Consider the following 23,360-nt stretch of genomic DNA (forward strand, 5'->3'; position numbering starts at 1 on the left):
AACTGTGAGTTCCAAAAAAGGTAAATGAGCTGTTGTGTGGATGTTAAAGAGGAAGTAAACCCTCCTCCGCAACTTTTACCTATAGGTAAGCCTATGATAAGTCTTACCTATATGTACTGTAAATATCTCCTAAACATGCACCGTTTAGGAGATATTTACCTTACATGCAGCCAGTGACATCACTGGCGCATGCGCTCTGAAGGAACGGCTGCTGTGCCGTTCCTTCAGAGCCCCGTGCCATGACCGTCGGCTCCCGCGCGTGGGAGTGAGGTCACCGCGGCTCCGGCCAATCAGATGGCTAGATGCCGCGATCCTGGGAGACGGGCAACTGAACATGTCGCCTGTCATAGAGGTAAGCGGGCGGCACGGCGGGGGCTCGTTCTAAGGTAAGTATTTCATAATGAGCTAATATGCGATGCATACTAGCTCATTATGCGTTTCTCTTTCAGGTTAAAAAAAAAATGATTGGGTTTACAACCTCTTTAACTCTTTGCTATGCACAGGTCCTGTGGGCAGAAGTAGGCGGGGCTACTATCACATGTATAATGCCACGGAGGCACCAGGAAAAACTTTTGCCTAGACTTCTACTAGGGGTACTAGGGATTAACAAGGGGCTGTTGAGCATTTTAGAGCTTGGAGTTACAAAAAGCTCAGTTGTGAATGTGCAGGAACACATGCAAAACCGGGCAAAAAATCAAGATAGTGATAACCCTCAATCTTAGCTGAATTTACAGACATGACTTTATCCAGATGACACCTTGAAGATCTTGTGAAGTTTATTCCATAAACTGTGAGGATCTTACAACAATGAACATCGGATAGGTCAAAAGATCATAATGTGATCCACTCCATGAGACATGAGGCTGAGATGCATTACTGAGAAAAATGAACAAAGGGGTGGAGCTATCTATACAGGGTAAACAGAGGAGAGGAGGGGAGAGGAGAAACCAAGGGCAGGAGAATACATATAACATTTAAAGACATATAACAAGGCATGTGAAACATGACATCCTTTAAATGTGTAATCGTTTATGGTATTGATTCATAGCTGTCACCATTGTTTCCAGGGGTCGTCTCCAGCAAAATACTACATGGAAAATGTGGACGGGCCAACTTATTCACTGGACAACAATTACTCTGTTTTCCTCTTAGCGGATGATGGCACCAATGAACAAATGGGAGGTGAAACTAGCTTTAGATTCAGGCTGGAGGAGCACATATCACGACAGAAGACTGGAGTTGGGGGTAAGTGTAAAGTGTAGCTAGATTATTCAGTGTGGCAATCTGTAAACTGATATATTCCACAGCAACCAATCAGCATTCAGCTTTTGCTAACCTGCCAAGCAGAGAAATCTGATTTGATTTTATAGGTTACTGCCTTTGGCAATTGGCACATCATGGTTGCTTTTGCACTGTTTGTTAAATGTGCCTACAATTCTACAACTGAAACATTGCACTTAGATTTACCCATGACTTAGTTACTCAAAGCAGGTCATGTACTGTAGATAAGGAAGGACATTTACAGATAATGAAAGAATATTATTCTAGTATTTGTAATGGATGCTAGAAAGTGAGCTGATACTGACTGAGCTGGATATACAGTAGCTAGACAAGAATAATGAACTTTGGTGTAGCGCTAGCCCTGTAGGAGCCGCTAGAAAGATGCCCAGGGTTCTTTTCTTCAACAGTTGCCCTAGAGTTTTCTTTTTTGATGGTTTTATTTATTGGGTAAATTGAATGGGGTTAGAGAATTGAGTGGGATGCTCCAAAACTATGTACAAATAGTGGGCCACTTATCTTCTATAGAACTATGAGCCTGTAGCAAACTTGAGGAAACTGATCTTTCTCTGGTGGACAGTACAAACAAAGTCCTTTCACAAGAAATTAAATAGACTACGGCGCTCTTCAGGACCCTGGACGCTATGTCCCCTTTACAACACACACACAGCTGACTCTGGGAATGGCCTTAATCCAAAGTCTCTAGGATCTCTCTCCTGTCTGTACTTTCAAATGTCCTTGGAAAATTGCTTACTTCCTTTCAATGTCCATGCAACATTTTTTTTACTCACAACAACAAATCAAATTCCATGTGTTATTTTTTTTCAGTGCAAGTCTAGCAAGATAAAGTGTTTTTTTTTTTTTTTTTTTTTTTTTTAGCAGTATACTATATTGAAAGTTGCGTGAAGAACAATTTATTCTTTTTTTTTTTGACTGATTTAAAAAAAAATTTAGTGGCTGTAGCTACATAGGAGTAATGGAAATAGTATCTACCACCCACAACAACCAAGCAAATTCTATGGGGTTATTTAAAAAACATTTGTTAAGATATTAATAAGTGCAGCACTACTTTGCCTCTTAATCAAAATTAGTTAAAATGGTTACATGTGAATCATGCTAAGAACAATTTTACTCTAAAAGCAGCCTCCTCAAATATGTGAAAATGATACTCTAAAATTATACCATAAAATACTTCTTCCTTCATCAAAAATGTGAAACGTGAAACCTCAAAAAGTCATCCACAGTGCTTTAAAATGATTGTCCTTAGAAAAAGTCAATTTTCTAATAAGATATAATTAACACTCACATCAGTTCAAAATTACAAGTAGTGGGTAGACAACCATCCTGGCTGTTTCAAGATGGGAGTTTTCATCATCCTATGTGGACGCCGCCATCGGAGTCATTCTCTCCTCTTCACCATTATGCCGCAATAGCAATAGAGGTGGATGGAACTGGAGCGAGAATGAGGCATGGAGAGCAAACAAGCGAAAAATGAGGCTTAGAGAGCGGTAAGCTCCGGCGTCATAACTGGATGACGTCGCATTTCTGAGCGTGCCTGCTGCCGAGTTGGAGTATGACCACTAAATGATAAGGGTCACAATAAGCCTTTCCCCCTCAGGTATTTCTGTAGCTCTCTCCACCACTCTGCCTTCACATTTCCTCTTCTATATAGGTTTAATCTAGCTCAGAGTAAAGCATATAAAACATTCACAGTGCTTTCATTAAAAACATTAACATTTATTAAAACATTAAAAAGGCACTCCCATTATATACATTGTGCACAAAAATAGTTTGCATGATAAAAACTCCAATAAATGCATATAGTTGCGATTAGCGCTGCCATTCCTCTGTTTGTAAACAATCCTATTTTTTACTGTTTTACTTTATTCAGACCATTTATATGATGAAGCAATTTTGTATTATCTTTCAGGTAAAGGAAGCATTGAAATCCCTGTTCTGTGCATGCTTATTGCTGGAGAGTCCAAGATGCTGGAGGTAAAGCATGTTTTTTTTAGAGGTTACAGAGACAAAATCTTCCCTTGAACAACCCTTTACTGAAATATTTAACTGCTAAGTCTCATGTCTTTCATAGCTTCTGCCGTGTTTTACATACAGTAAAGTAATTGAAATTTCAAATTGAAATGCCGTTATCATTAAAGGATTTATCCACCCAAACCTAAGATATTTAATTCTGGTGCTTTGATCACTTATCAGCTTCATATAGGTCATAACTTTAAAATCTAAAAAACTAGAAGATTTCCTACAGTGCATGAGGATGGCAAACAAAATTAGAATTTGCAGCTAAAGGTAATTCCTCACATAGGCCTTAAAATACATACGAAACAAGTAATGTTGTATTTTTTATTTTCTTTAGAATCTGTTTTTCATTTTACTGTAGAATCCATATGGCTTGTGTGATAAAATATTCTATTGCTGATTGTTACATTGATTTTCATTTTCCCCTCTATATAACCTAATTTATGCTATTTTCAGAGAGTCTACAATGCCACAATGAGCCCCATTCCATGCCTCTTGGTTGCTGGTTCTGGGGGGGTTGCCGACTGTCTGGCTGAAATCCTAGAGGAGTCATTGCCAATAGAATCCATTAGAACTGTAATAGAAGAGAAGTTAAAAGTGCATTTTCCCAAGGAGAATTTGACCAAAATGATTGGGAAGGTGAGAGACATGTGTCAAAACTGAAGAATAATAGTTACAATAATAACACAAATTACTATGATATAAGTAGGCATCATCCAAAAATCATGTGTTTAAATAACAAGTGCTTGCAGCTCTAAGGCCCTATTCTTACACATGCATTTATACAAACATGTGCATAGACATTGTAATGCACATTTTCTTTTACGCATTGTGAACGTATTTAGGAGGTGCTTTTGTTCACGTACAATTGGTCCCCAACACACATTCATGCCTTCAAAAATGCACATGACCCTAATGCACTACTACTTCTGTAGACACCTGTGATGCATTTCACAATATTTCGAAGAATCGATCAGTTATCGGGAAGCACATTGATTTTTAGCGCTTCTGAAATCTATCAGATCATAGACTGTAGAAGTTTATCTTATATGGAGTCTGGTTGTCTACATGTTTTTAATATTATTTGTGTTAAAATCCCGCTCTACTTTCCTCCCTATACACTGTCCCTATGCTATGTGAACATGTTCTTTGCAAAGTGAATATTTACCCTTACTCTTTTTAATAAATGAACCACAGTGTCTCAAAGTATTGAAGCCAGAGACAGTCAGGAAACAAACAAGGTTTGTTGGAGCTTTTCTATATAATTGCATTTGGAAGGGCAACCCACACAAAGATAGTTACATGGTTATTGATTTGTTATGAAATAGGCTTCTGCTTCTCTTTTGTTTTTATCTTCCATTGCTTTACAAAATTGTCACTGGTAAAATTTGCATTATTGCAACTTAGCACCATTCTCACATTTCATGTCACCATGGTGAACAGTGAAAATCCAAAGACTTAATTTAAGCATAATGCCTACTGTATATAGTGTACAGTGCCTTGAAAAATGTATTCATACCCCTTGAAATTTTCCACATTTTGTCATGTTTTTTTAGCCAAAAACGTAAATGTATTTTATTGGGATTTTATGTTATAGACCAACACAACATTGCACATAATTGTGAAGTAGAAAGAAAATATTAACTGGTTTTCCAAATTTTTACACATATATATATCTGAAAAGTGTGGTGTGTGTTTTTAGTCAGCCCCCCTGAGTAGGGTTGAGCTAACCCGGACTGTATTGTTCGGGTTCGTACCCGGCTTTTGGGTATTCGTTACCCAGACCCGAACCAGAACATTTCACTTTATGTTCGTGTACTGTCCGTTGTTCGGTAACGTTATTTGATGTTTTGGCACGGTTTTAATGGCACGCTTTCAACAGGTGCAAGGCAGCAAGCGTTTAAGTAGTGTGCCCTAGAAGCCATCACAGCCATGCCTACTAATGGCATGGCTGTGATTGGCCAGTGCAGCATGTGACCCAGACTCTATATAAGCTGGAGTCACATAGTGCTGCGCATCACTCTGCTATAACTATACTAGGGAGAGGTTCCTGACTGCTGCTGCTGAGGGAGAGATAGGAGTTTACTGTAGTGTCAGGCTGGAGATTGCTTTTAGGGAAAGCATAGGAACAATCTGCTTAAATCATGCAGTGATCTACATTGATTTTATTGTGTGGGGGTGCAGTGCACAATCTTTTTGCCCAGAGGGAGAGATAGGAGATTACTGTAGGGTCAGGCTGGAGATTGCTTTTAGGGAAAGCATAGATAGCAACAATCTGCTTTAATCATACTGCGATCTACATTGCTTTGAATGTGTGGGGTGCGTGCACAATCTTTTTGCCCGGAGGGAGAGATAGGAGATTACTGTAGGGTCAGGCTGGAGATTGTTTTGAGGGAAAGCATAGACAGCAATCTACATTGATTGTATTGTGTGGGGGTGCAGTGCACAATCTTTACGCCCTGACCTGAGCCCAGTGAGGAGGAGAATGGAGAAAAAAAACCTTTATCAGTCTGTTAGGTGTGCGGTGCTGCACATTTGATGCAAGCGCAGTGCATATGTGTCTGCCTAATCTGCATTTAAAAAAGAAAAAAAAATGTTTCCTTCATATTTAACTTTGACATACAGTCTTTAGACAGACACTGCTTTTCTAACCTGTTCTTCAAAAAGCACTAATGTAAGGGGAAAATAATTCTTTTTCAGTATTTAGGGGAAAAAAAATAATTTTTCAGTTTTTCATTCAAATGTTTTTGTTTTTTTTTATTCAATAGCGGAATAGAACAACAACAGTATCCAACCTGTTAGGCGTGCGATGTGTAGCGGCCATTTACTGCAAGCTGAGTGCATATGTGTCTGCTTAATCTGCATTCAAAAAGGAAAAAAAAACGTTTTTCCTTCATATTTTACTGTGAGCGTTTAGACAGACACTGCATTTCAAATCTGTTATTCAACAAGCACCAATTAAGGGGACAATTATTTATCAGCTTTTCATTCATACGTTACAGTGAGATACACCCATTGCATACTGTTGTATTGCGCAGTGCAATAAAAAAAAAACATTTAGGGACAAAAAAAGTTGATTGCGGGCCTGTCTGCATATATTAGTGAGATACACCCATTGCATACTGTTGTGTTGCGCATTGCAATAAAAACCCATTTAGGGGAAAAAAAGGTTAATTGCGGCTCTGTCTGCATATGTTACAGTGAGATACACCCATTGCATACTGTTGTATTCCACTTTGCAATACAAACCCATTTAGGGGAAAAAAAATAAATTGCGGCCCAGTCTGCATATTTTATTGTGAGATACACACTTTCTATACTGTTGTTCTATTCTGCTATTCAGTAAACACCCATTTAGGGAAAAAATATTACATTGCGGCCTAGTCTGCATATTTTACTGTGAGATACACCCTTTGGATACTGTTGTTCTATTCCGCTATTCAATAAACACCCATTTAGTGAAAAAATATTACATTGTGGCCTAGTCTGCATATGTTACAGCGCAACAAGGCACACAAGTCTCGCATAGAGGCCCAGTTACTGGTGGTGAAGTGGTGCTGTTCCTCAGAGCGACTCATGCGTGTGTGCTGCAGCTGAAACTCCAGTATGGCCTGCTGTTGCTCACACAGTCTGGCCAGCATGTGAAATTTGGAGTTTCACCTTGTGGGCACGTCACATATGAGGCGGTGAGCAGGAAGGCCGAAGTTGCGCTGACAGGCAAGCAGCAGCAGGGTGAGAACGCCGAAAGTGCACACAGACGGCCCGCACTTCCTGCAGCAGCTCTGATATATCGAGGTAATTTCTAAGGAACCTCTGCACCACCAAATTCAGCACATGCGCCAGGCAAGGGATGTGTGTCAAACCGGCTAGGCTCAGAGCTGCTACGAGATTTCGCCCATTATCGCACACCACCAGGCCGGGCTTGAGGCTCACTGGCACTAACCACTCATCGGTCTGCTGTTGAATGGCCCTCCACAACTCCTGCATGGTTTGTGTTTTTTCCCCCAAACAGGCAAGTTTTAAAACTGGCTGTGCTGAAGTTGGTGGTGAAGGTGTTACGCTGACTGGATGAGGAGGCGGTAGAGGATGAGGAAGCGGAGTAGGAGGAGTTAGGAACAGGAGCCAAACTGAAGTGCACTGCAATCCTTGGTGGTGGAAGGACATGTGCCAAACTGCTATCCGCTTCTGGCCCAGCCGCCACTGCATTTACCTAGTGTGCTGTTAGGGATATATAACATCCCTGACCGTGTTTACTGGTCCACATATCCGTAGTTAGGTGGACCTTGCCACAGATAGCGTTGCGCAGTGCACACCTGATTTTGTCACCCACTTGGTTGGGCAGGGAAGGGATGGCTTGCCTAGAAAAGTAGTGGCGGCTGGGCACGACGTACTGTGGGACAGCCACCGCCATAAGGCTTTTAAAACTCTGCGTCTCCACCAGACGGAATGACAGCATTTCAAAGGCCAGGAATTTTGAAATGCTGGCATTCAGGGCCAGGGATTGCGGGTGGGTAGGGGGGGTACTTCCTCTTCTGCTCCAGTGTTTGGGAGATAGAAAGCTGAACGCTTCCACGGGACATTGTGGAGATGGTTGTTGGTGACCCAGGTTGTGGTGTTGCTGGCAGATCCTTTGTTTGCGGGGTGGCAGGTTTCCGGTCTCACTACAGAGGTGGAGGAAGAGGCCGAGACTGCAGCAGCAGAAGAGGAAGCAGGAGGAGCCAGAGACCTTTCTTGGTTTTTAAAGTGTCTACTCCACTGCAGCTCGTGCTTTGCACTTAGATGCCTGGTCATGCAGGTTGTGCTTAGGTTGAGAAGGTTTATGCCTCGCTTCAGGCTCTGATTGCACAGCGTGCAAACCACTCGTGTCCTGTCATCATCACATTGTCTGAAGAACTGCCACGCTAGGGAACTTCTTTGAGCTGGCTTTGGGGTGCTCGGTCCCTTGCTGCGTTGGGCAGTAGCAGGCGTAGTGTCTAGGGCACGGCTGCTCCACTTTTGCACCCTGCTACCTCTTCTGCTGTGCTGGCGGCTCTTTGCGACCACCGCCTCTTCCTTGAAAACTACTCAGGTCACCTGTATGACGTTCATTCCATGTGGGATCGAGGACCTCATCGTCCTCCACATCATCTTCCACGCAGTCTCCACCCCTGCAACCCTTGTCGGTGTCCACATTTCGGAATTCCACAGCAGTTGGCACCTGTGTTTCGTCATCATCCGAGACGTGCTGCGATGGTCCTCCCATGTACTCATCTTCAGACATAAGTGGTTGGGCATCGGTGCACTCAATCTCTTCCACTTCTGGGGCAGGGCTAGGTGGATGGCCCTGGGAAACCATGCTAACAGAGTCCAAAAAGAAGAAGAGACTGCTGCATGACTTGGGGCTCAGACTGCTTGGCTGATTTGCAAGGGGGTGAAGTGAAAGGTTGATGGACATCGGCTGCAGGTGCCAACTCTGACCTTTCAGCCTGTACTTGTTCTGGCCTCAACATTTGTAGAGGCGCATTAGGCCCTGCCAAATACTGCTGTAAGGTTCTGTCGCCTACTCGCAGCTGAGAAAGGTGTTTCACTTGTGCGTGTAGCTGGCATAGATCGACCACGTCCTCTCCTTGCAACAGGAGCTCCACCAGCAGCACCACGACCCAGCACTAACATGGTGGAGCAGTATGTGTGCACACGCCTAGACGTACTGAATGATGGGTCTGCCACCTTTAACTTCTGGGTCTCCAAATTGGGCACATGGCCTGAGCTTGCCCTTTAAGCCTTGGAGGTGCTGGCCTGCCCTGCAGCCAGTGTATTATCTGAACGTGTATTTAGCACGGCTGGGGGCGTTATCACAGACAAGCGCAGCCGCCTGTCCAGAGCCAATGTGGACAAGCTCACGTTCATTAAAATGAACCAGGCATGGATCCCACAGGACTTGTCTGTACCTTGTGCAGAATAAACATGTATACCGGCCTTACACAGCCATTGTTGTATTTTTGATCTTTCTCACTCTTTTGGGGTGTACCCTAATTTAAAAATAAATAAAATTAAAAACAAAAACCAGTGTTGGCTACCTTGTCCTCCTCCACCGCTGCTTCCACCTACACCACCCCATCCACCGCCACCTCAACCTCCTACTCCATATGGGCCTCATCCTCCTCCTACATAATTCAAGATGATTATTTTTTATATTTCTGTTTTTTATGTTATTTTAAGTTATTTCCCTATCCACATTTGTTTGCAGAGCACTTGCCATGCTCTTAAGATGAGTTTGCTGCCATTTTCAGCCCTCTATCCCTTTCCATTTTTGTTTTAGAGGCATTTTAGTGCTCAAAAGTTTGGGTCTCCATTGACTTCAATGGGGTTCGGGATCGGGGCAAAGTTCGGGTTAAGTCTGGTTAACAAACCCGGACTTTTTTTTTAAATTCAGTCGAACCCGCCGAACCAAAACATCCAGGTGTTTGCTCAACTCTACCCCTGAGTCAGTACTTTGTAGAACCATCTTTCACTGCAATTACAGCTGAAATTCATTTTGGGTATGTTTCTACCAGCTTTGCACATCTAGAGTGAAATTTTTGCCCATTTTTCTGTGCAAAATAGCTCAAGCGCTGTCAGATTGGATGGGGAGCAATTTTTAAGTCTTGCTACAGATTCTCAATTGGATTTAGGTCTGGACTTTGACTGGACCATTCCAACACATGAATATGTTTTGATCTAACCATTCCATGGTTGTATGTTTAGGGTCATTCTCCTGCTGGAAGGTGAACCTCTGCCCCATTCTCAAGTCTTTTGCAGACTCTAACAGGTTTTCTTCTAAGATTGCCCTGTATTTGACTCCATCCATCTTCCCATCAAATCTGACCAGCTTCCCTGCTAAAGAAAATCATCCCCACAACATGATGCTGCCACCTCCATGTTTCCCGGTGGGAATGGTGTGTTCAGGGTGATGTGCAGTGTTAGTTTTCCGCCACACATGGTTTTGCTTTTAGGCTAAAAAGTTCAATTTTGATCTCATGTGACCAGAGCACCTTCTTCCACAGGTTTGCTGTGTCCCCCAGCTTCTCACAAACTGCAAACTAGATTTCTTATGGCTGTCTTTCAACAATAGCTTTCTTCTTCCCACTTTTCCATAAAGGCTAGAGTTGTTAAGTGCACAACCAATTATTGTCCTGTGGACAGTTTTTTGCACCTGATCTGTGGATCTCTGAAGCTGAGGGAGGGGGGTGAAAATGGTGAAGTAAGAAATGTCCCAGCATTGGTGTAAGGAAAATATGCCCTTTGGCTGGTGGTGTCACTAGTAAGTAAAAATGACACTGCATCAATGGGTAGGAAAAATGATGTTGTATCAATGTCAGTGGGAGGAAAAAATACTGCTGCATTAGTGGTGTCAGTCTGAGAAGGACTTTTTTTTACATCAGTGGGATGAAAGAGGGGAGATAGGAGTCTGGGGGTTTGTGCAGTTCATTTTACTTAGGGATCTTGTGTTACATTAAGGAGAGAGTGGAGCTTAGGGGGTCTTAGGGAGGTTTGGTGGCTATGAGGATCTGTGGGACTTTAAGAGAAAGAGGGGAGCTCTGGGACTGTGTTGCTCCCCTCAACCACAGTGTACTTACAGTTCAGACCTCCTTTTTATTGTGTGCCGCCCACTAGGCAATGAAGGCAACTTCTCCTTCCCATCTCTGATCATGTGGTATGTCATATGACAAGGGGAGACCAGAAGTATGGGGGTCTGCCATCATTATCCAATGGACACCCATACTGAAAAGTTATAACTTGGCACTCCCTCTCCGTTCTCTCTTCTATCCACACTAGGCTGCCATTGGAGATTAGAGTTGGGCGAACAGTTTGAGCCGAGCAAATGTTTGGCCCGAACATCGCCTGTTCGCCCATTCGGCGAACACCCAAATTTGCAAGGCGGGATGTTCACCCACCAAGCACCCCATAATGAATTGCGTGCTTCACAGTGCATTCTAGGTCCCTAATTTGAAGGCTTCACCAGTTAGCAATGACAGAGCCCTCAATGGACAAAGTGATGATGACTTTCTCCAATCACGGCTCAGTACTCTTAGTCCCACCCCTACACTATAAAGGGATTTTTCCCATAGCAAGGTTTTTCAGTGTGAAGTTGGAGATAGAGCAAGGCTCGGTTTGCTACTAGCGAGTTAGTGTGTTCATTTACTGTGAACTCTGAGTGTAGAGTGTTAGTCAATTGTTAGTCTTAGTGTGTGTAGTGTGTTAGCATAGTGCAGTGTTTAACACAGATTTACATAACATTTGATTGAGTGTAAAGTGTTAGCATTTGCCGTTTTCTCAGGCCTGCATATCAATCCTGCCAAATCTAGTGCAATGTCCGTTACTCTGCACCCTGAGGATGTGGTGGCCCTTCAAGCGGCCTTTCCTTTCAAATGGCACCCTGCTTTACCCTACCTAGGTATTAAACTATCTCCCACGTATGAGGGTCTTTATGCTGTTAATTATCCGCCTCTCTTTCGCCACTTGACATCCCTGCTTTCTTCCTGGTCTCACCTCTCTTTGTCTTGGTTTGGTAGGATCACGGCCGTTCGTATGACCTATCTTCCTAAACTATTGTACTATTTCCGTGTGCTACCGGTTCCGATTCCCTCTCATATCTTACGCATTCATCAGCGCAAAATTCTGAAATTTATTTGGGGTTCTTCTAGACCCCGTATTAATAAACGCGTTCTGTATGCTCGGAGGATTTCTGGGGGGTTCTCGGTTCCGAATTTGAAGGCGTACTACACTGCAGCGTCAATAGCCCCTCTCTCTCATTTACACGGCTCGTTTCAATTGCCACTATGGGCCACGATTGACTTGGTGGATGCCAGCCCAGTCCCCCTTTCTTCTATCCCTTGGCTCCCTCCTAAATTCCGACCGCCGGACTTGCGCCCTTGCCTCCTTCACTCTCTCCGCCTCTGGGACTCTGTCAAGTACTCAGCCAATTTGATTTCCCCCCACTTACCCTTACTGCGTCTCTTCCCTTGCCCTATGTTTCCACCTGGTCTTGCTAATCCACGCGTGTTTTCATGGTGGACGGACCATGGCTTCGTGGACGTCCATTCGTTATTTACCCCCACGAGGATACTCCCTTTTGGGGCCCTCCGCTCTTCGCACGATATACCTTTGCGAGAACATTTTCGATATATGCAACTCCATAGTTTTCTTCAGCAACTCATTAAACATAGACCCTTACCCTATACACTTACGCCATTTGAAAGCCTCTGCAGGGCACGGCCCCACTCGCCGGGACTCATATCCCTCTTATATGCCTCTATTATTGCCTGCGATACACCCCCTTTCACGGTCTATCACTCTAACTGGGAATTAGAATTGGGGGGCGGGTTGGACAGGGAAGACTGGCGGCATATGACGGCGGCTCTCTCTAAATGTTCCCGAAATGTCTTGATTCTGGAAAATGCATATAAGGTATTTTACCGGTAGTACTATACCCCGGCTAGGCTGGCTAAATTTATACCCTCATATTCCCCCCTGTGCTTCCGGGGATGTGCTCAGGAAGGGACTATGGCTCATATTTGGTGGAAGTGCCCCAAGGTGTGCAGACTGTGGATTAGGATTTATGCCTTGCTCCGTAATATTTTTCAAGTTACCCTGAAGAGGGACCCATATGAAGCACTCTTGTGTAAACCTATACCTGACCTGACTTGTACACAACATCAGTTGGCTCAGCATTTGTTTACAGCTACGAAACTGACCATTGCCCGATCTTGGAAGACCCCGTTGCTTAGTTTTGAGGCGGTCAAGAACCGTATGAATGATATCCTCGTTAATGAAAAGTTGACTGCGATAGTTTCTGATTCCCACGCCAAGTTTCTTAAGGTGTGGGACCCTTGGATTTCGAACGTTGCCCCTTCCAGATTCCAGACCACCCTTCTCTCCCTTTAAAGCCTCCTGGACGCTCGCCCCGCAGGACTCGTTCCCCCCTCTTCCCCTTCCTCACCCTTTCTCTAGTCTTCTTTCTTTGTCGTTTTTCTCTTTGTTTGTCCTACTTTTTCACTCCTTCTTTCTCTCTTTTCCTTGTCTTTTCATGTTGTTTTCCTTCCTGGCTCGGTACTCTCAGGCCCAGCCCCTGTCTGCTCATTGGAACGTAATAGAACTTTTCATTTTGTTAGTCTTCCTGCTTTGTGAAGCACTAAGGGATTTTAGGTCCCTATTTATGCATTTCCACTTGTTGATACCCATTATTTGGTCCGTGATGTTTCCCGGTTGGCTCACGCCATATGTCGGTATCATGTTTTGCTGCCATCTGTTCCCATGCGTTCCATTTTCTTTTGTCTTATTGTACACATGTACCATGTTTTTGATGTATGATTATGCCTCTTCTTAAAATAAAAACTTTTGTACAAGAGTGTAAAGTGTTAATGTACTGTTAGTATAATTTGTGTCAGTGTAGTGTGTTCACGTAATGCAGTGTTTAACACAGCATTATATAACATTTAGTGCTGTATACAGTGCTGTATACCCCTTTTTTTTTTTTTTGCGTGCATGTTTTTTTTTTTTTTTTTTAAACCATTGTTTTATTTTTTGTTCCCTGCCTGCCCCCTCCTTTTTAACCACTTCCCGCAAACTGACGTACCTGTACGTTGGCTCAAAGAAATGGTTGTACCAGGATGATGCCTACAGGGAGAGGCATCACCCCTGTACCGTTTTCTTAGAGCCAGCGGTCGGCTTTCTGGAGATAACAACCAATGCAGCTCAGCAGCTGCTTGGCCATTATCTCAGCGAGCGGGAGGGGACGTCCTGTCCAAACACCCCCCCCCGCCTTCCGCTGCTCTGCCATCTGGCTGGTTAGAGTCCCGAATAAAGCCGGATCGGGTCTCCGATCATGTAACTCAGAATTAACGACCTCGCTTCCAGTTTACTCGGCTGCCAATGGCACCGATTTAAAAGAAACTGTCAGATTTCAGCATTTTGAATACTTTGAAGTGCTTTTAGACCCCAGATTCTTCCATAAAGAGTACCGGTCACTGCTTATTATTGTCACAAGGGATGTTTACATTCCTTGTGACAGCAATAAAAGTGATCAGATTTAAATGTTTTTTTTTTTTTTAAACAGTGTTAAAAATAAATTAAATTAAATTGAAAAAACAAAAACATTTTTATAGCGCTCCCCATCCCCGTGAGCTCGTGCACCAAAGAAAACGCATATGAGTCACGCCCACAAATAAATGGTGTTAAAATTAGTGATTGACCGATATCGGTTTTTCATTGCCGATGCCGATATTTTGTTCAATGCATATCGGTATTGGCCGATATTGGACGATATTTTTGTACATTTAAATTTTTTTTTTTTTTTTTTTTACTTTACAGGTACTCTGGTGAAGGGTTCTGGGAGTCTAAAAGACCCCAAACCCCTCCTCTGCACTTAAAAGCATTCAAAATGCCAAGTTTGGCTGTTTTTGAATGCTGTCATTTTTTTGAATCTGGCGCCAGACTGTACCCAGAAGTGATTTCACTCATGACATCACTTCCGGGTTTTTGCATGGAGACCCGATCAGAGCCGAATGCGGCTTTGAACGGGTCTTCGGCAGCCATGCAGACAGGTTGCCCGGGTCTCCCAATGGGACGGGAGACCCAGGCGAGCTGCAGAAGGTGGCAGGAGGGGGGGGCGTCCCCTCCCGCTCCTTGTAATGACATCCGAGTGGCTTCTCAGCCACATCAGCCTTTTTTAGGGCCAATAACTTGCATAAAATCCAAAGTGGGACTTTAAATTTTTTAGGTTTTGGTCCCATAGACTTCAATAGGGTTTGTCGTTCATATCTTAACTTTTGTGACGTTCAAGAGTTCTGGCGCAAACCGAACAGATGGTTATTTGGTCTATCTCTATTGGAGATATGAGAGCGGAATGTTCCCTTCAGCAGCTAACAAGGCCCCTGCTTTTTTCACAGGAGTGACACTGCTGCCACTCTTGGTAATCAAGCAGAATGTTGATTACCAGTTTTCAGTGCCCCTCACATAAAACCTTGTGCCTGGGGCAAGTAGAATTGAGCACCAACTATTTCACACTGCCCCCCTCTACCCCCCCCCCCCCCCCATCCTTATCCAGCCCTGCTCATGCACACAGTACAGTGAGGTGACATATGTTTTTTGTGCAGTTCCTTCTTGTCTCTATTAATTATTTTAATTAGGTGTGACAATTAGGCAGACGTGGGTACCTGTGCCTTCAGAAACTTTTCTTTAATATATCACATTTATCAGACTGTCACTTAGATGTGGGCCATAGGTGCGAGATTAATTTTTTGACTAACTGTTGTGCAATCCAGTCAATCAAGTGAAGCATTTTTCTTCTATTTTATCATATAGTAGCATTACTTTTTAATGTATTAATTTACTGAGAGTAGTATTTTGTCTGTATGTCTGCCTTAAAGTATAATGAGCTTTGCCAAATCTAGGTTGAAAAGATAGTAGAGAACCGCGAGTTGGTCACCGTCTACTCAAACGCAGATGGGACAGAGGATTTTGAGACTGTTATCTTGAAAGCCTTAGTTAAAGGTAATAATGTGCTGCTAACGTATTTTATATTGTTCTAAAAAATACTATATTGTAGACTACTAGACTGTCTTTGCTGTTTTTGATATTTAATAATGGAGGATTTCTGTTGATTTTCAAAACTCTGCGCAGCTTGCAAGAAGCATTCCAGCGATGCCACCGAATATCTGGATGAACTGAAATTAGCAGTGGCCTGGAACAGGGAGGACATTGCCAAAACAGAGCTGTTTCATGGAGAAATCCAGTGGCGGGTAAGACAAGTTATAAATTATTATGGCATTGTTTTAGTGTTGGCTACCAGCATGGATGTAAAAGTAAGTAATATGCAGTGGGCGATCTAGCATTTTTCGTATTTGAAAAGATGTGTAATTGTTACAAAGACAATGGTATTAAACTTCCATGCTTTCTTCAATGCTATGCTCATGGATCCCTAAGGGGGGAGGGGGTGGTGACATGCACTCACTGCACAGGATAGAAATTCAATACAGGAAGAATTAATCAACAACACTCTCAGTTAGCTATGTTAGTATTTCATTTCCACCGTTAAAACTCTGTAAGGTCTTGCAAACAAAGCGACATACATAAAGACAGAAATACAAGTGAGCTCCACGTTGTGGTTTGGCAATCCTAACGCCACACATCCTGTAATCTTGAATTGTCAATTCATAAGCAACAAGAATCTGACTCAGCTAGCAGTATTACGTTCCAGGGGTGTGCTAGTGATATCGCACTGCTGCTTTACCTTAGTGCTTCACCTCCTCCTGCACTGCCAGCCAGATCTAAAGCTGTATAGCCCACAAATTCTGGAATAAGGCAAGAAATTCCTAGTGGCATAGAAATCCCTTTTGATATACAACCTGTAGGAAATACATTTTATCATTAAACGGTTGCCGACCACCGCAAATACATATACTGCGGCGGTCAGCCCCGGCCAGGCAAAGTGACGTGCCGGTAAGTCACTAGCCTGGGAGCCAATAGCGGGCGAGCGCGTGCCGCCGGAGGCGCGCTCCCGCCTCGGCTCCTTCACGGACACCTCCGTGCGTGTGACCGGCAGACCCGATGTCCGCCGGTCACTCGCGATCGTCCGCTGTGAAGGGAGAAAGGCAGGCGGCTAATGTAAACAAAGCCGCCTGTCATTCTTCCCTGTGTAAAAGCACTGATCTAACAGGCCTGCTATGTAGGACCGTTGATCTCTGCTGTTACACACACAGCCACATCCCTGCACAGTTAGAAGCACGCCCCTAGGGACACACTTAACCCCTCCCTCTCCAATAAAGTTAACCCCTTCCCTGCCAGTGTCATTTTTACAGTAACAGTGCATATGTATAGCACTGATTACTGTAGTAATGTCACTGGTACCCCCAAAAGTGTCAAAAATGTCAGTCAAGGGTCCAATCTGTCCGCCGCAATGTCGCAGTCCCGCAAAAAAAATCGCTGATCGCCGCCATTACTCGTTAAAAAAAAAAAACAACAAAAATGACAAAAATCTTTCCCTTAGTTAGTAAACGCAATAACTTTTGCGCAAACCAATCAAAATACGCTTATTGTGATTTTTTTTTTACCAAACATAGGTAGCAGAAAACAAATTGGCCAAAAATTGAAAAAAATTTTGATTTTTACATTTTTTTGGGGGGGAATTTTTATATAAAAAATTTGAAAAATATAATTGTTTTTGCAAAATTGTCGCTCTTTTTTTGATTATAGCGCATGATCAAAAAATCGCACAGGTGATCAAATACCACCCAAAGAAAGCTCTATTTGTGGGAAAAAAGGACATCAAATTTGTTTAGGTACAGCATTGCAAGACCGCGCAATTGTCAGTTAAAGTCACGCAGTGCCGAATCGCAAAATACCCCCTGGTCAGGAAGGGGGTAAAATCTTCCGGGGCTTAAGTGGTTAAGCAAGTAGCTGGTACAATTTATTATTATTATTTTTTTTTTTTTTAGTATGTTATATGGAGCAGATCTAGTTACATAGTTAGTCAGGTTGAAAAAAGACACACATTCATTTAGTGCAGCAAAAAGAAAAAAAAACAAAGACATAGAAAACCACCATATACGAAATCCTATAACCACAGCTCCAGAGGAAGGAGCTGTGTCAATACTATCCTCAATACTATCCTCGATATGGACTCAAGCTCCCCCATTTTCATTTGTATACACAGAGCTGAAGAGGGCATTTGTATGCATTCTGTCTTTTTTTTTGTCCCTGGCCCAGTCACTAACTCCAAATTATCTTTTATAGGGCCTACATGCTCAGACCTGAGCTTTTCACTAATAATATATTTGAAGAATAGCTTGGCATTTTGAAGAACAGGGCCCAATTTATGATCTTGCACACAGCCTCACTGCATTTAGAAAATGCCTATCACTATGTAATTAATGTTTCTGATGATCACTGAGGTGGTCTGTTTTGGCAGCTTCCCATTTAAAGCTATACCTCCATGCACCCAAAGCTTCCAGGTTGCTGCAGTATTAGCAGTTCAGAGGTGGAAATATTTGATTTTTAAGTACCGTATTTATTCGAGTATAACGCGCACACGTGTATAATGCGCACCCCTAATTTTCGATTAAAAATCGGTATAAAATTTTGTTTCACACCAAGCATTGTAATTGACAAAAAAACGTTGTTGAACACTTGCGGCCATGATAAAAATCATTTATTGACAACGTAAACTGGTATAAACACAATACCTTTCTCGGCTAGCTGCTCGATTTCCGTGAATTTCAGCATGATCATCAACTTTGAGCTTGAATGAAGCGTCATATGCAGAACGTTTTCTCTTGATACCCTGAGTTGCCATCTAACGGGTACCAGTATATCAATTAAAATATGAAGAACACTGAATTTACGGTACGCAAAACACTGAATTGTACAAAAGCAATGCTTACCGTAATGTGTGGGCAAGGCGAGGAAATGAAGCGGCGACCATACAGCGGATATTAAGAATTCTCACCCCTAGTTCGGGCCGCCCACTGTATGCGACGAGGGGACGTTTTTTTTTTTCTTCGCCCTCGCGTACAGTGAGCGGCTGCAGCCCGGAAAAGGCGCAGTGCGAACTCACAATTTGCCTGCGCCCTCAATGGACTGGCTGCCACTGCCACCCCACCCCAGCCCTTGTTTAGAACGCGCACCCAAACTTTGATTTCTTTTTTTGGTAGAAAATTTTGCGCGTTTTACTCGAATAAATGTTGTGCGAATAAATGCAATGGGATGGAACACCAAAATATAATAATCTGGCAAAAAACAATTCAAATCCATTTGGTAGCTACAGCTATACAACACAGAATGATTATATTTCTGATAAAGCTGAGGCTGAAACACCCTTGTCCAGTATCTACATTCTTACTTCTGAGCAAGATTCTACAGTAAGAATTTGACTATCCTTTGTTGTATACTGTATGAGACATACAATTAAAGTGGCATTAAACCCAAAAACAAAAATGTAATATATTTCAGCTCACCAATCCTTAAATGTGGTAGCTGCATTAGTTGTCTCATTTAGGTTTTGACGCCCCCTTTTTTTACGGTATGACAAAACCACAGAAAAACTGATCTTTTCTGTTATCGCCTGTTGTGATAATACAGGTTAAAAATTGCATTAAACAAGACAATTTTAATTAATAGAAATAATCCATTGTATTTTGTAAAAATGGCAATAGCATCTTAATGTGTTAAATTATTTGCCCCTTGTAATGCCCTACAGAGCAGCATTTAGACAGGGAGATTGAGGGACAGAACTGTAAGCCAGTCAGGCTTTGTTGCATTTCACAGTGAAATTCTCAATAAAGGAGCACAAAAACGCTCTCACCAATGTTGTGCTGCTACTTCATTGTCTAACAGGCTGGGTCCTAGACCAGCCCTATAGAAAGTTGTCTGGCAGGAATGCTTGGATCACATGTCCTTTGGAAGGCTCACAATGGATCGCATTTCAATTGATATGTTGCCTCTTGTCTACCTATTTTACCCATGAAAAGCCCGTACCACTGTGCTGCAACCATGTGCATTACATACAGTTGCAGAGTGGACCCACTCACTTGAATAGATTGTATTTGGCACCTGATAGACAGTGGGTATAATGTGTGCAACAAAGCAAAGCATTGCGGCATGTGCTGCATGTTCCAGGTGAGTGGTGAGGGGGGGGGGGGGTCTGCGATAACTCTTTGGCACAGTCACATGTTATAATTGCCCCTGGGGCCACTCATATGAACAAGGCCTGAAACCGTTTCCATATATGTATTTCCATTGTGTTTTTAGTTTTCCTAGAGATAACAATTAATTAAAATGCATATGTATAATAATGTGATTTTTGTACTTCAGTTTTCAAAGAATGTGATCACTCTGTACCTTCTGTTTAGGCATGCGATCTTGAGGACACAATGACAGATGCTCTGGTCAGTGATAAACCCAGCTTTGTAAAACTCTTTGTGGACAATGGAATGAACATTGTGGACTACCTGACCTATGGTCAACTGGAAGAGCTGTATAGCTCAGTGCTGGATAACACTGTACTCTTCCAGTTACTTCAACGCAAACACGAGGAGCGCAGAGAGTCTAACAAAGGGAATCATCACCAGGAGTACCTTCCAGTGGATACTGGTGGGAAGGGACATGACTTCAAGCTCTATGAAGTGGCCAAGGTTCTGCGAGAGTTAATGGGTGACGTTTGTGCTCCCTTCTACACACATGTCCTGGGCAACATCAAGTACTCTGTGAACAGAAGAAACCCTGCTGTAAATTTTTATATATTTACGTAATTTTTTTGTTGTTTTGTTGTAGTTCCGAAACGTTCTGCTGCACTTTATAGGGAATGTAAGGCCATTTTTTGTGTAACTACCCCTGTAGATGCTCACACTGTAAAACCTCTCCCATAGAGTAAAATTTGATAGTATCATTCCTGTAGATTTACCAACAACTAAGTAGTGTGAGAGCCTACCCGCTTGCCTTTTAACCACTTGCCGACTGCCTAACGACTATCTACGCCGGCAGTCAGCCCCTATGGGCAAAGTGACGTAGTACTATGTCGCTAGCCTGTGAGGCTCTAGGGAGTGAGCGTGCGCCACCGGAGGCACACTCCCGTTCGCTCACGGACCCCCCCCGGCGCGTGTGAGCGGCGGACCCGATGACCGCCGCTCACTCGCGATCGTCGGTTACACCGGGAGAAAGGCAGGCGGCTAATGTAAACAAAGCCGCCTGTCATTCTCCCTTGTGTAACAGCAGAGATCATACGATCCTGCTATGTAGGACCGTAGATCTCTGCTGTTACATCCAATCACAGTTAGACGCACGCCCCTAGGGACACACTTAACCCCTCCTTCTCCAATAAAGTTAACCCCTTCCCTGCCAGTGTAATTTTTACAGTAACAGTGCATATGTATAGAACTGATTACTGTAGTAATGTCACTGGTACCCCCAAAAGTGTCAAAAATGTCAGTCAAGGGTCCGATCTGTCCGCCGCAATGTCGCAGTCCCTCAAAAAAAAAATCGCAGATCGCCGCCATTACTCGTTAAAAAAAAAAACAATAAAAATGACAAAAATCTTTCCCTTAGTTAATAAACGCAATAACTTTTGCGCAAACCAATCAAAATACGCTTTTTGCGATTTTTTTTTTTTTACCAAACATATGTAGCAGAAAACAAATTGGCCTAAAATGTTAAAAAAATTAGATTTTTACTTTTTTTTTTTGGGAATTTCATATAAAAAAATTTGAAAAATATTGTTATTTTTGCAAAATTGACGCTCTTTTTTTGTTTATAGCGCATGATCAAAAAATCGCACAGGTGATCAAATACCACCAAAAGAAAGCTCTGTTTGTGGGGAAAAAAAGGACGTCAATTTCATTTGGGTACAGCGTCGCAGGACCACGCAATTGTCCGTTAAATTCACGCAGTGCCGAATCGCAAAATAGGCCCTGGTCAGGAAGGGGGTAAAATCTTACGGGGCTTAAGTGGTTAAATTGATTGTCTTGTTTAGCTAGACCCTTGCACTACATACAGTAGTTTTTGGCAAATCTAGTTGTACTGGGGTTGTATAATTACATTGTAAAATATGCGGCTTGCTTATTGCCACATTTTTCAAGGTAGTTACATTCACTGCAACAACAATACAGCCACAATACAGCTACAATACAGCCACTAGTGGATATTAGTTGCAATTAGCAGCACATTTGTAATGTTGGCGTATTCGATCTCTCGTAATTAAAACCTGCTGTAATATAGACAGCCAACATATAAATGTGTGCCCGCATTAGCTGCATTGCTATTTCAGTGCATGAGGCCCTCTGCAGACTTACCTGGAACCCAGGATGGAAAACAGCATGACCAGAGTTTAGACATGATACAAACTGTGATCTCCGCCAGGAGTCCGTGCGGGAGTCCTGTCTGGACATATGCTAGGAGCTTTGTAAGGAAACAGCACAGGAGCCAATCTAATAATGCCCATAGGCTAAATATTGTGACTAGGAGTCATTCAAGGAGTCATTCTAGGGGCCCAAAAGGATCCCTTTTTAGCACACTGGTGGCTAAGTCGTTAGCACTTTCGCCTAGCAGCACTAGGGTTATTGGTTTGAATCCCAACCACATCGCTACCTCCCTTGAGTTTGTATGTTCTCCCAGTGCCTGGGGGGTTTCCTCTGGGTACTCCGGTTTCCCCCACTCTCCAAAGCCACGCTGGTAGGTTAATTGGCTCCTGTCTAAATTGGCTTCAGTATATGTATGTATGAATGTGAGTAAGGGACCTTAGATTGTAAGCTCCATGAGGGCAGAGTCTGAGGTAAATGTATAAAGTGACCGTGCTATATAAGTACCCAAAATACAAAAACTCCATTAACAAACTTTAGTTTAGCACATGAACCAAAGCAATGCACAAATACACAATGGGGCTGATTTACTAAAGCCGGAGAGGGCAAAATCTGGTGCAGCTCCGCACAGAAACCAATCCGCTTCCATTTTTTTTTTGTCCAAGTTGAAGTTAGAAGCTGATTGGCTACCATGCAAAGCTGCACCAGATTTTGGACTCACTGGTTTTAGTAAATCAACCCAAATGTACATTGTTAAATCGCTCTGCTGTAAATAGGGTATAAATTGAAAAAAATAATTTTGTCAGTAGTAAGTGCTAATTTAAAAGAATAATTGTAATATCTCTTAGGAGAGGGTAAGTTGTGGCGCACAGAGTTGTCTATAAAATCCAGCTGTCTGGAATAGATCTAATTGGGATACCTGGGTGTACTCACATAGTCCAAAGTCCATGATGAATAACAAGGGAATAATTAGGGAGACACCCCTGACTGCTATCCTCAGATTAGTGAAAGGCTCTGTGAAATCAAATGGGACAGGATAAAGGAAGGAAGCGCCAGCTAAGTGTAGCATCCCAAATATCAGATTTTATTAATGGATTAAAAACACTCACACGAGTAGTAATAAATCATGCTCTTCTGTGAAAGACAACGGGGATCCATCCATCATCCATCACGCAGGATCGCTGGTATCAGATTCCACTGCTGGAGGTGGTAAGGGCTATATATATATATATATATATG

At 42.8% G+C, this 23,360-nt stretch overlaps 1 protein-coding gene across 1 annotated transcript in view; it reads left to right on the top strand.

Moving 5' to 3' along the window:
- TRPM4 (transient receptor potential cation channel subfamily M member 4) overlaps positions 1 to 23,360 on the top strand; it is a 252,482-nt gene that overhangs the window by 127,996 nt on the left and 101,126 nt on the right. Inside the window, exons 6-11 of the mRNA XM_082274469.1 lie at positions 1,068 to 1,245; positions 3,209 to 3,273; positions 3,772 to 3,954; positions 15,726 to 15,825; positions 15,955 to 16,073; positions 20,181 to 20,555. Coding sequence (XP_082130595.1) covers positions 1,068 to 1,245; positions 3,209 to 3,273; positions 3,772 to 3,954; positions 15,726 to 15,825; positions 15,955 to 16,073; positions 20,181 to 20,555 — 1,020 coding nt within the window. The remainder of the gene's footprint in view (positions 1 to 1,067; positions 1,246 to 3,208; positions 3,274 to 3,771; positions 3,955 to 15,725; positions 15,826 to 15,954; positions 16,074 to 20,180; positions 20,556 to 23,360) is intronic.

Source organism: Pelophylax lessonae, assembly GCF_965119305.1.
Source record: "Pelophylax lessonae genome assembly, chromosome: 12".
NCBI lineage: Eukaryota > Metazoa > Chordata > Amphibia > Anura > Ranidae > Pelophylax > Pelophylax lessonae.